This window comes from Plutella xylostella, chromosome 3, assembly GCF_932276165.1.
Source record: "Plutella xylostella chromosome 3, ilPluXylo3.1, whole genome shotgun sequence".
In the NCBI taxonomy this organism is placed as follows: Eukaryota; Metazoa; Arthropoda; class Insecta; order Lepidoptera; family Plutellidae; genus Plutella; species Plutella xylostella.
Window position 1 is genome coordinate 1,886,352 of NC_063983.1, and position 13,896 is coordinate 1,900,247.

General features: G+C 41.3%; 3 protein-coding genes across 4 annotated transcripts in view; 1 reads left to right on the plus strand and 2 right to left on the minus strand.

The window, feature by feature from the left end:
* Positions 1–3,404: 3,404 nt before the first annotated feature.
* On the minus strand, positions 3,405–4,908 carry LOC125488533 (sepiapterin reductase). Its single transcript, XM_048624090.1, has one exon. It carries the CDS (start codon positions 4,906–4,908, stop codon positions 4,087–4,089), a length of 822 nt encoding a protein of 273 aa, XP_048480047.1. The 3' UTR covers positions 3,405–4,086.
* Positions 4,909–4,946: 38 nt separating this feature from the next.
* LOC105391658 lies at positions 4,947–5,810 on the minus strand. 2 transcript variants are annotated; one of them, XM_038117042.2, is made up of 3 exons: positions 5,597–5,810; positions 5,369–5,497; positions 4,947–5,098 (listed from the first exon to the last, which is right to left on the minus strand). In XM_038117042.2, exons 2-3 carry the CDS (start codon positions 5,490–5,492, stop codon positions 4,947–4,949), a joined length of 276 nt encoding a protein of 91 aa, XP_037972970.2. In that variant the 5' UTR covers positions 5,493–5,497; positions 5,597–5,810. The 2 variants fall into 2 exon arrangements, with proteins under 2 accessions (XP_037972970.2, XP_011561477.3); XM_011563175.3 differs by having other exon boundaries at positions 5,629–5,809.
* Positions 5,811–7,954: 2,144 nt separating this feature from the next.
* Positions 7,955–13,896, plus strand: part of LOC119693441 (ski oncogene) — a 54,607-nt gene continuing 48,665 nt past the window's right edge. The window contains exon 1 of the mRNA XM_038116859.2: positions 7,955–9,153. Within this exon, the coding sequence (XP_037972787.2) occupies positions 8,329–9,153 (825 nt within the window). The 5' untranslated portion in view covers positions 7,955–8,328. The remainder of the gene's footprint in view (positions 9,154–13,896) is intronic.

Sequence of the window (13,896 nt, forward strand, 5' to 3'; positions counted from 1 at the left end):
TAGTAAAGCCCGAATTATATGCTTACTTCCGTTGTTGGACTTCACGTTTACTGAGGCTGTAGCTAGTAACACTTGGTGTTCTGGAAGTTTTTCCCTAGCAAAGTTTGCAACTATTTTGGTCTCCCACCACCCATATTATTATTTATCCAAACTTGGATAGCACTTCGCATAGCACACCGCTGCACTGGTGACAAATTGTTCAGGTGAGACAAGCTTTTATTGCTTAAATGCGGGTTAAAACTACCTACGATCTACTTGAAGTTAAGAAAAGCTTAATGTTTCTTCTTCTTTTGTGCATAGAGTCAGAACTTATGAAAGATATTTCATACGAAAATATACCTAGTTAATTGATGATTAGCTATGCAAATTTAAAATCTCGAAAGAAAATAATGTAAAACTTATTAGATCTCTGACTGAAAGAATAAAAGCCATTTTTAATGACCACTCATTATTTTTAAGTTATGCCTTTCCCCATCGTATGATTAGTACATGCTGCTGTGTTTAACCTTCTACGCAAAAAGAGAGTGTTATAAGTTTGACATGTCTGTCTCTGGCATCATAGCACCTGAACAAAAGTACCGATTTCAATATTATTTTGTGTCACATCATCACATGTGTTCTACGGGAGAGTGTTCTTAGACAATATGTTTGCTGATAATCGATTAAGCCGTTTAAAAGTTACAGATGTTTTACGCTTTAAAGTGGGGGGTTTTTTATTTGCCTGTCAAATTAAACTTATTATGTCAACATTAAACTCTTTAGTAGGTACATAGCGGGTTGCAAAAATTATCTAGTAGTCTGTCCTTTAAGACAGAAATATCATTAAGTTCACTATCGTACTAATAACGGAATTAAACTAACGTATTGAATTTCAGAATTTAGTAGGGGCGGCAAAATATTAATGGCCTACGGGCGGCAAATTTGTAAATCCGCCACTGATAAAGATAATGGTGATAAATATAACGTAAAGTTAGTTTTTAAATGGTTGAAATTAGTAAGTAGTATTATGTAGGTACGCTATCTCTTTTATAAATTTTATTTACCCTGGGTATTTTATTATATCCCTGTCATATCTTCCTCACCTATCTTTATCAAATGATTTATATTGATAGAATAGAATAGGATACAATAAGTCTTTATTCAAGGAACTTATAATAGTAAGAATCGCCACTGCGTGTGTTAGTGGAACTAAAAAATACATTTGTTTTTGCCGGACGTAACATACCATATCGTTTTTATTGTTTCGCATGTTAGTCTTGTTCAGAGTATTGAATTCAGGCAATTCAGTGATAAAATTCCACCCTGTTTCGTCCAAAGTATTCCTAATAACTCGTGCGCCACTGTACCGCAGCCATTAGCATCTGTTAATGCATTTTGCACCGGCGGATAATCCGCGCATGATCTCATTATCTGTTAATCTAATTTATTCAGAAATAGTGTTACTTACCTCCGTGCCTCCCTGTGTACAGTCAGGAAAATAATAACATTCGCCATGGCAATTATAATAATGTCAACATTAAATCTATCTTTGTCTCTATCTGTCCGTATACGGTCAAAGAAAGACAGCAACAGATTAAATTACGTTCATTAGCTTACTGTGTTTCATCACATTACATCATATTTTTAGATGCTTTTTTTCTTATTTGCACCCCCGTACTTCTCACTCATTGTACCTCCTGCAGGTTGACTGGCCGAAAATGCTTTTAGCTTGTCCACCTGATTGTAAATTGTGCAATGCAGAATAAATAATTTAAATAAACTCGCTCACCTCCCGCTCGTGTATCCTTGGCACGGTGTGCACGCTGACCTGCAGCATCCAGGCGTGGCCGAGCAGCGCCACCGAGCCGCTCAGCAGCAGCGGCACGCTGAGCCGGCAGCGCCACGCCAGCCGCATGAGGAATAAGAAGAGAGACGGGCTGGTTGAAGACTTCATTGGACTGGCGGCGGTGGCGGCGGTGGTGAGCTGGAAGGGGAAACGTTGCGTTGCGTTACGTTAAACGCTGTGTGAATGATTGGATTTGACACCTGCCGGCCGCATCAGGAACAGAGTTGATTTGGCAACTGCAGCTGCCGGTCGTGTCAGAAACAGGAAGAGAGACGGGGTGGTTGAAGCCTTCATTGTGGTGAAAGCTGGAAGGAGTAAGGTGTTGTGTGAATGATTGGATTTTCGGTGGTGGTGAGCTGGAAGGGGATTGGTGGTGGTGATTGGTGCTCTTACAGAATGGCTAGCACGGGGCGAATTAAAGACGTGACAAATGTGCTCCGTCGCGGTGACTCTTGAGGTTGTGCGATGTGAATGAACGCGATGCTAAACTTATGTCACGTCTTAAATGTGGTCTATGCTAGGTACTATCTCAGGTAAAATCTGCTATGTGAAACGGCAGTGGGCTGACCATGCCAAAGAACTGTTATTGACGTAGCGTGTGTCGCCCTGCGCAAGACAGACAGCCAGATAGCTAATAGGGGCTGGATGAGGAAGGCCGAGGATAGTGTTGTGGAGCGGCTTGGGTGATGCCTATATCCACCAATGGCGTATCTTTGTAGGGGTTGTAACTTCATTTCATTCAACCTACTAAAAAGCTTATGTTAATTGTCAATTTGTTTTTTTTATAGCTTACACAAACACGTCCCCCCAATGAGCACAGATTTTGGTGTTGCTATCTGGGTGACTCGGCCGATTTACATCAACCTGCCTAATCCCTCCAGATGCAGATGATAAGTTTTATTTATTCTTTGCAATCTCTTGGAATTGGTTTTTACTATGAATCCTATTTCATATCAGGAGATTTTACAGCTTTAAACCTTATCTTACCCTCACTTTTCCTTTAAATTTTCATGAATAGAATTCAATTTATTATTTTAATACCTACCTATATAGCGTAATTTCCATACTGATTTGACTAATGTAGGTATGCCTATTTTATGTAGGTATATTCAGTATATTTCACCTGTTTTTGACCTTTAGTTTAGTTCACTCTAGCTTCTCTTCAGGAGACTTAAACAAATCATATCGGTTACCTTACCACTACACCAATAGATAGGAGCGGATTTACTCAAATTATAATGACTTAGTAAAAATTACCTAACATTCAGTAAAATTCTTCCAATCATTATTAATATTATTTAAGTACCAGTTTCAGAAGCAAAGCTCTGTTATGTATGATAGTGATATGTGGAGTTAGATGAGTACTTTAGCTTACTTACATAAGTCAAAATTGTTACCCAATAAATTCCTCTCAGCATGATTGATAAGATAAATAAATACTTAGTAAGAGGACAACACAAAAGGCCATAAGTTACACAAAGCACGAGATAAATAAAATTATAAGTTAGGTAATATGAATGTAACTCATATCAGACAAAGAAATCAACAATATTACAGGTGATAAAAAAAAACACGAGTCTTAATCGAGATATGCATTTATTTGTTAAATATGAATTCCATTCATATGATATAATACTATGAGATTCCGAATATTACACACATAATAATATGTAAAGGGTTGATATAAGTATACATATATCTAAATATAACCATTGAGAAGTACATAAGTAACATGAATTTCTACTATCTCATTTAGAACTACTGGAATGTTCCGTTTCAATAATAATATAATATTATATAAGAAATAACAATAATTATCTAACAATCATTTTCAAAGCAAGCCACTCAATTGAGAACTTCAGATACAAAGTAGTTATTTCATCTAAGTGTTATGTAAAGTATAATATTGTCATGGATATGAGAGAGATAAGAAACCACTAATGTAATGAGTTCCACAGATAGTATATGTAATAGGCACCTTGGAGATATAGCAGATGTTAGCAGTAGATGAGTACATTGACATTAACAAGTGGTAGTAATGGAGGCGAAATTGGCACAAACACACATCAATCATCTACAATTTAGCATAATTTCTTACAATATTTTTATGTTTTATTTAATTGTAATAATCTCATAAGTACAAAGTTTAATATAGGTTTATATGTCATGGAAGTATTGATTGTGTCTAACTCTAAAGTTAGTACGAAAGCTACGCTAAAATCTAGAAGGCCGAAAATTGTATTGCATTAATTGAGAAGCTTCTACTCGTCATCAAAGTAGTCGACATGGTCTCCGGACGTGTACACGCCTTTTTGCAAGATTCTGAGACACTTCTTAGCGGTGACGTCCGGGGTGAGCAGCGTGCCCTGGCTCTTGAAGGCTGTGAACACCTGCTTCAGGTTGTCATTCACAGCCTCCTCCAGCACATAATCGATCATAGATGTCTCTACAGGTCCCGGGGAGTAGTTGAGGACCTTAATGTGCTTTTTCTCCTCGGCCAGAACACGGAAATACATCTCCCGGGCAGCCTTGCCGCTGCAGTAGTAGGCCATGCCACTCATCGGCTTGATGGCGCACAGTGAGGTGATGTTAATGATAATGATACGGTCCTCCACCTCCTGGAACACTTTCAGGAACTGCGAGTTCAGCGCAATCACATTGAACACATTCAAGTCAAAGTAGCTCTCCAGCTCCTGAACATTCTCCATCTTGTCGGTCTCCACAGACAGGTTGCCCAGCGAGCCCACATTGTGGAACACCAGCACAACGTCAAAGTCAGTAACCTTACGGCCCTGGATAGACTGCATGATCACATCTTGCATCTTCTCCGAGCTAGCCGTGGACAAGTCAAAAGGCTTGTACATCACTTTGACATTCTCTGACTCGCACATGTTGGCAGTGTTGGCAAGTTCCTTCTCATTACGAGCTAACAGAAGCATGACAGAGTTAGGACCAAAGAGCTTGGATGCCTCGACAGCCAGAGCTCTGCCAATGCCCTGGGAGGCTCCGGTGACCATACAGTACACGGAGCCGACAGAGAAGTCGTTGCTCGCATCAGCAGGGGTGGAAACCTTGGCGGCCATTATTGTTACTTACTGGAGACTATAAACGTTAAGTGGAGTTATTCTTGAAGTAGTTTCTCAGACTCTGTATCGCCGATGACGGGGTCCAGGTCGCAGCCGTCTCGCATCAACCGCTCGATGCAGTCCGCGCGGTACGCAGAGAGATTGTCCAACACCTTGTTCTTCGATCGGACTGATTTCAGCTTGCGCTCTGTAAAACAGTGATTTAAAAATGTTAATTATGGTGGAGCTAGGTAATTGGTGACAACCAACTTTGCAATAACTGAGTCGACAAATAACTGAACCTAAAGTAGAGCACATTGTGCCCACACGGCTAGTGTCATGTTGCACGAAAGCGCATACGTATACCGCAATGAAACTGGACACTTGACCACAACCACACATTTCTTCAATCTTTCGGCAACCTAATTAGACAATTCAACATATTATAAAACTGGTATTATTAAATGGAAAATCTTACCCAATGCGGCGAGGTACTCGGCAGAGTCGGACAACTTCGCGAAGGAACTCTCAGGGCTAAAATCGTCTTCAAACTTCGGATCAGCAACGGCAGATTTCTCAGTATTGTTACCCCAAGGATCCATCCAAACTGTTAAAAACAACGAAGAATATTAAATAAAGAAGAAATTTCCAAGGCCAATCACTAGATACATGTTTATTTACGATTAATTCTCTTTTTATCCTGTGCCTACAACGCCCAGTCTGCAACATGTTACTTACATGAGGGCTACACGCCAAATGAATTTGTTCTAATGAGTTTTGCTATTATAAGCAAGTTCCGAAAATATTATTATATTGATAGGATAAAGGTCACACAAACAGTTGATTTATTAATCGAATCTAAGTTATAAAATAAAGCACGACATTTTTAGATTGACCAGTTTTTGACAGATTTGACAGATCATGACAGGAGAGATGACAAGCGCATGACAATAAAAATCAGTGATGTCCAATACATTCGTCCAGCGTTCGAATGATTGAATAAATCGCTAAAATATTATTCGAACGTGGATTGTGGATTTCATGTGTCTGAATTTTTAGTCTTTTGAGGAGAACCACGTCTAACGGCTACGGCAACAACCTACATTGGACTGTAAACTTTAAGAAACTGTGTTTAATTTATTTATTGGTATGACAAATCAGAATAGTAGCAAGATAACGAAAATAAAAAAGTGTGCCTTGGATTTACTACCAAGAAGATGGTTAACTAAAAATATTTTAGGTTATTCGATTTATAGAAAAAATAATAATAATATATTTGTCTGCAACGCAACATAGTACAACACTTGATGATCAAGCAAAATGTTTTATCCAACGTTGAGATTCGAATAAATATTTTCACAATGACTAAAATATTTCCGATGAGAGATGTTCTGAAAGTTCCAAAATGGTCCAATAGATGGCCGCCGTTGCTGTGATTTTTTTAAATAAATAAAAAATGCGTTTAGGCTATGTTACTCCTAATAATTATTATGTTCCTTATTCCGTCTAGGTTTTAACTAAACTTAGGTACCTATCAAAATACCTTGTATAGTATAGGTACCTTAATTACCTAGAAGAATCGGTGGGTAGTGTTGTTACTGGGTAGGTAGGTAGGTCATAGTTGTCAAGTCATTGGATAGTATAGGATAGGACTTAACTACAGCGATAAGACACCTTACCTAGGTCTACCTAATTAAACTACTAATGTAGTGTTTTATCGTTAAAGGTAAATGGATGCAAGCAAAGGTCTTTGCCCGCGCTGCACCTGGCTAAGTTTAATTCAAATTACCACCGCGGTTTTATTGAAGGCTCTATCAATTACAAGGAGTCTGCAGTGTGCATGTGCCGATGAGTGTCTCGCCCTGACAGGTGGTCTGGCGACTAGTAATAAGCAGACTATTACAAAACACAAGGCTTGATTCGTACGCGATACGTGTACAAGAAACTAATTGTGATCGCTAGCACTCTAATAGCAGGACAATACGATCGATATTGCCGTGGCAAGTGAGGATTTGTCATAAAAACAATAAATACTTCTCACGATCCGTTTTAGAACTAAACGGCCTAGTGTTAGGGTAGAAATTGGTGTGGTAAGTCAGTTGTTTGCGCTCGTGATAAAAGCAGTTTTCACGCCGCTAGCCGGACACAGTAGACGCAGCTGCCTCCCGCCCCGCGCCCCGCGCCGCGGCGCCCCCTCCGCGCCCGCGCCCGCCCCGCGCGTGTCGCGGCACCAAAGATAAAGTGGGCGCAGAGGTGATAGCTCAATGTTGGGTCTATACCTTTTGTCATTAAGCTTCTTAGATGACGATGGATTAACACAAAATATAAATAATTTTGAAGCTTTTTACTACTTTTCTCAGCGATTTACCTCATTGATGCGAATTATAGACGATTTCTAGAAAGTTTCAGTATTCAATGAAAGCTTTAAAGCCTGTTATTTAATAAGAGAAAAAAATAGGTATATTTTTACAGGCTAGTACATACATTGGGATTTGAAGTAAAGTTTCTCAAATAATGGTTAGATATATTAATCGGAAACGTCATGAAACAAATGTGAGACATCACTCTCATCACATACAAATTGTAAAGTTAGGTATTAGGTTAGGTATACAATTAAAATTCTACATAAGTACCTATTAAATTACATAAATTAGTCTTATTATCTCTGTATGATTATCCACCATCACTTCAGCTTGCAAATTGTAACAGCTGTATTGATTTTCGTTTTCCAGTTGCACCATGTATATTCAAATTGAAATATGATTGTTAAATACATAATAGCAATTAGTGTTACTAATACATAACAAGGAGAGATTATAGCAACATTCAGGAATTAAATCAACAAGAATATTTCCAATGATGATGATAGGTACCTACAAAAAGACAATATAAAATAATCAGTAAGATGGCAATCGGTCTATCCCCTTATTGCAACCAAAGGACTATATGGTGTTGTTATTTAATTATGTTTATTGATTTTATTCTCTCAAGAGACATGTCCTATGTAAAAATCTCATAATCTTTGCCGCGCTGCGTCGCCATTCTGGATATTTTGACGGGAAGGTCGGTCACGTGACGTCGGCGGCGGCGGCGGCGGCGCGGGGCGCGGGGCGCGGGGCGGGGCGCCGGCTAGACTCTCCAGTAGCCGAGCCATCCGTCTGCGGCGCTGACTGCAACCGGTCGCGGGCGCGCGAGCCTCCTCTCCACGTACACTTCAGCAGAGGAATTCCGTGCCATCCGAGCCCGAAAAGTGTGCCCGCTCCACGGGAAGTGTTCAGGAATTTAATATTCCAATCGGAGTGCAGTGAAAGTTGATGAGATCCGTGCCAGTGGCGGCGGTTATTCGTGTATTTTCGCACGGGTGCGGGCGCGGGGCGCGTCGGCCGGGCATGAGCCGCCGGCGGGGTGGCGGCGCGCGCACCTAGTGTCGCCGCAGCCATGGACGCGCTCGCGCCGCACATCAGCAGCGTGCTGAAGACTTACCAGGCGTCGGCGCCGCGCTCGCTGCAGGGCCCGGCGGGGGCGCGCCCCGGCCCCGTCCCCGCCCCGGCCCCCGCCCCCGCCCCGGCCGCCCCCGCGCCCGCCGCCGCGCCGCTGCTGCTGGCCGCCGACCCGCACCGCGGCGAGCGCGGGGAGACGCTGCTCGAGGGCGAGGCCATCTCCTGCTTCTGCGTGGGCGGCGAGCGGCGCCTGTGCCTGCCGCAGATCCTCACCAGCGTGCTCACGGACTTCAGCCTGGAGCAGATCAACCGCGTGTGCGACGAGCTGCAGATCTACTGCTCGCGCTGCACGGGCGAGCAGCTGCACGAGCTCAAGTCGACGGGCGTGCTGCCGCGGTCGGCGCCGTCGTGCGGGCTGATCACGCAGACGGACGCGGAGCGGCTGTGCGCGGCGCTGCTGCCGGGCGCGGCGGGGGCGGGCGCGGGGGGCGCGGGGGCGAGGCTGGCCGGCTTCCGCGTGTACCACGAGTGCTTCGGCGGCGCGCGCGGCGTGTGCTCGGCGGAGCTGCGGCTGGTGCAGTGCGCGGAGTGCCGCGGGGTGTTCGCGCCGCGCCGCTTCGTGTCGCACTCGCACGGGGCCGAGCACCGCACGTGCCACTGGGGCTTCGACTCGGCGCGCTGGCGGCGGCTGCTGCTGCTGCCGGAGGACGAGCCGGAGCGCGCGCGCTGCTCCGCGCTGCTGGACGCGCTGGCCGAGGCGGACGCCGCGCCGCCGCCGCCGCTGGCACACGACACGCACCTCAAGCCGCTCAAGAGGAAACAGGTCAGTTACTTCCACCACAATCATAAACTCCTCAACCAGAGGACAGGCTTGGCTTATTCCCAACTTTCGCTAGGGAGCAAAGGGCCGAAGAGCTTGATCTCAATCAAGCTCTGAAACGTCCATGTCGATGGCTCTCTTGGCCTTTCGCGTCTTTCGGGGTGCCCTTTGCTGCAGCGCTTAAAGAATACACAATTCTTGTAATGTAGTTCTTACTGGTTTCTTCTTTCTTATAAGAACTCACCCGCCCCCAATAACCCTACCTACCAGATGACCCATGATCACACAAAACTATAAACAGATCTGAAACTTTACCACACTATCAATGAATGACTGATTCTAGCGAACGCATGAATTAAATATTTCACTCACCATCATCCAGCCACTAATTTGAGTTTCATTTGTAATCTTAATTACGAGGGTGCCCCCTCGTCTCCCGGCCGAGGGGTCACGGTGGGGTCACGGTACGTAGCACGTGTGACCCTTTCGATTAGTCTCGTCAACCCTTTGATTGACGCTTCACCCCAATGACTGCGTGGGAAAAGATCTATAGGGGAAAAAAGCATTTGGAGCGGTAGAAATTGATTATTTAATGAAAGTTTTTTGGCTTAGAAGCTTATTACCTAGGTACCTATTTATGGTCTATCATAGTCTTAAGCCCGTAATCGTCCATAAGCCTAGACCCAAGGCACTACACCCAACACCTTCCCCCCTTTAGCCACTATCGGCCACCTGTATTGAATTCTTATTTCCAAAACCATTCAAGTTAGATTCTTGTGTGTGTACACTAGTTCGAGAGTAGTTATATGGTAGTGAAAGATGTTTTAATGTGCATTTTGCCAGTGCTGATTTAATTAAGCTAGGTCAGTTATCATCTGACGTCCTTGAGAACACAATTTAATTTCTTGGCTTCTTATCGAAATGCAATTAATAACGCGAATTCTCCACCAAATAATGTTATCTCTACGAAGAGCCTATGGTTATGCAATTGAAGCTGATAAATTTATCACAACTCAGTTCTGGCATTAAAAGATTAAGTAAGAACAGATCATCACCAAGTCATCGAATTTAATTAATAAATTACTCCTAAAGTTTCCCCTCCTTTAATTGGTTAAATATCGATGTCAGAAGTTATTAACATACCAAGATTAGACATCTCTATAACTTAACGAACCTAACAAAGTCATCAAAACATGAACCATGCTAATACCTACGAAGCCCGCAGCCAACCCACACTAACGAGGGTCCCGACTCCCGTCTCGTATGTCTTGCATACTGGTTCCGATCTAGAACAGATACTATCTGATTATTCCTCGGCAGGTTTCTAGTAAATACTTGCATGTAACAGGATTTCTATATGCACCAGCATATCGCGTAATTAGGGGTACCGTACACCGAGGCGGCTTCTTAGAACTTCGGACCAGTGAGAACTCACCATATTAGATACTAGTATATTATGGGTGTCATTTAAACGATCGCCAATTAAATCCGTTTTGAATTTGCTAAATAATAGGTTTGAAGGCAAAATAGTAGATTTGCCAGCAAATTTTTGCCCCCAAACAATTTTAAATCAATTCAACAATTAATCACTTAAAATTGCCGGGATTTATGATCAAGTGGCAAGTTAACATTTATGTATATATTTTAATAGATATGTCCACATAACTCGATGTTATGTTTAATATTTAAATGAACGACGAGCTGTGGGTGAGCGTGCCGCTGCGCGCGCGCGCCTCCACCGCCTCCCCTGCCGCCTCCTCCGCCGCCGGCGACGCTTCTCCTACTCATAGCTCTTCCGCTTTTTTACACATAGCTTGCACCTATATTCCACATGGCTTAAACCATCATCACCTACTCTCCAATTTCTATGACAGAGTGTCTGATTTACTCAACGCAAATCCAAACGATATCTTTATAATTCTGGGTGATTTTAATGTTTCAAAAGCTATCTGGTATTATGACGGGGAGATTTGTAGTATGAATATTAAAACTCAAAATGATATGTGTGCTATATTAACAGCGGACTTTATGAACTACTCGTTGCTTTCCCAATTTAATTCCGAATTTAACGCTAATAACCGCCTACTTGATTTAATTTTTAGTAATCGGGAATGTACTATTACATCTTGCTCTAATCCTATAGTTCCGGAGGATCCTCATCACAAAGCTGTTGAAATAAACCTAAAACTCTCGCTACCCAGTCCACTAAAAAATAAAACTTATACTAAGAAAATCTACTACAAAGCTAACTTTGAAGCCATAAAAAATGAACTCGATTCTATAAATTGGATTAGTATTTTTTCTCACATAAAAGATGTAGATCAGATGACAGATTTTTTCTATAATGCCCTTAATAACATTATAAATAAATATGTTCCTACTCGTTCCATCTCCAGCAAAACTAAACATCCTCCCTGGTACACAGTACCACTAATTAAATTATCAAACGAAAAACGTAAACTGCATAAAAAATGGAAAACTTATGGTAACCACACTGATTATCAAAAATATTCAACTCTTAGATCTAGGTTTCATAAAATGGAACGCGAATGCCATATAAATTACATTGACTTTGTAGAAGAAAATATTAAAATTAACCCAAAATACTTTTGGACATACGTCCATGCAAAAAAAGCCAATGATTCAATTCCAGATAGAATGATTTATCAAGGCAAATATTTAAGCAGCGGTGATGAAATATGTGAAGCCTTTAATACTTATTTTCACAGTGTATTTATCTCAACCCCTAACTCATCGAGCTCGGCAGAGCAAGCGAACCCTGGCGTTTCCGTTGTGAACCTAAGCTCGGTCGAGTTGGACTCGAAGTTAATACTCAAAGAACTACAATCTGTAAACATACACAAGGGTGCAGGTTTTGACGAAATCCCTCCCATTCTTATATCTAAATGTGCCAAGGAGCTTCTTACACCAATTACTTTAATATACACAGCTTCTACCGCTAGTGGTGTTTTCCCTAGCCGATGGAAAGTAGCGTTGATAACTCCCATCCCGAAAAATAAAAATAGAAGTGTTGTAACCGAATACCGACCCATTTCCAAATTGAGTATATTTGGAAAGATATTAGAAAAAATCGTAACATCTCAAATTTCTTACTCTGTCCGTAGCCACATCACAGATAGGCAGCACGGCTTCATGAAATCACGTAGCGTAGAATCAAATATGGTTACCTTCACTGATTTCCTCTGTAATGCAATGGAAGATAACCTGCAGGTTGATGTCGTGTACACCGACTACTCGAAAGCGTTCGACAAAATCAATCATAACTATCTGTTAGATAAACTTTCAATGGCCGGTGTACATGGCAGCCTCCTCAGGTGGATAGATTCGTATGTTCGTAATCGGTCACAGGCTGTTTATATGAAGGGGTACTGCTCAGGCTTCCTGAATGTGCCCTCTGGAATTCCGCAGGGGTCACACTTAGGGCCCCTATTATTTTTGCTGTATATTAATGATTTAGGCGACAGTCTGAGTGACACAAATTTTTTACTATATGCAGATGACACAAAGATATTCAGAGCTATCAAAAATGTCGAAGACTGCCATCATTTGCAATCAGATCTCACAGTTCTTACAAAATATTGCTCTAGTAATCAGCTATTTTTAAATGCTGAAAAATGCTGCATAATGACTTATACTCGAAAAAGAAATGTTATAAATTTCGAATATAAGATACACAACCTAACGCTGAGACGCGTCAACACTATTAGGGACTTAGGAATAACTATGGACAGTAAACTATCTTTTAACTCTCACATAGACTCAATTATACAACGAGCATTAAACAGTCTAGCATTTATTAACAGAATAAGTAAAGCCTTTCGTAGTACTGACACATTGAAAATTCTTTATTTTGCCTACGTTAGATCATTACTAGATTTTAGCTGTATAATTTGGAGTCCAAATTATGATGTACACATACAACGAATCGAAAAAGTTCAAAAAAAGTTTATTAAAATTCTTAATTATCGTAACAATATAAATAATATATCCTACGAATGCTCACTTAAAAAATACAACCTACTTTCTTTAAAAAACCGCCGTGTACAATTTGATTTAGCTTATCTATACAAAATACTGAACAATATGATTGATTCCCCAACACTATTATCCAAAGTTACCTTTGTTGCCCGTAGACGAGTGCCTGCCAGGTCCTCTCGTGCCCTGAACCTGTTTGAGCCACCTCGCTTCACCAAAAACTACACTCTTAATCACTTTATACCGAGATCACTAAATACCTACAATAAACAATTCTTAGATTTAGACCTCTTCAATGTGTCCTTACAAAGCTTCAAGCATAAACTATACATGCTATTATGTAACAAAAATTATACCGTAACCTCTTAAATGTACCTAACTATATAACATTACTTATGTGTTAATTGTGTAATAAAAGCTGCATAGGATCCTAATAACTTCCCTACTATGTATTTGTAGTGCCATTTACTTTGTTTATGTACCTTTTATTATTCACTTACTACATAGGTAAATACAAAAATTGAATCGAGTCTATTTAATTAAGTATATCCTGTTTGATGGCTTACCTTACCGATCCCAAGATTAGAACTTAGTAATAATCGTAGGGTCAGACAGGACAACTTACAAAGTACAAAATGTAATTTTTCATTAATACCTGAACACCCTGTTTGATGGTTTACTTATTCTTAAATACCGAACCCAAGACTATAATTATTTATATTGAATCGTAGGGTCAAACAGGGTTACCTT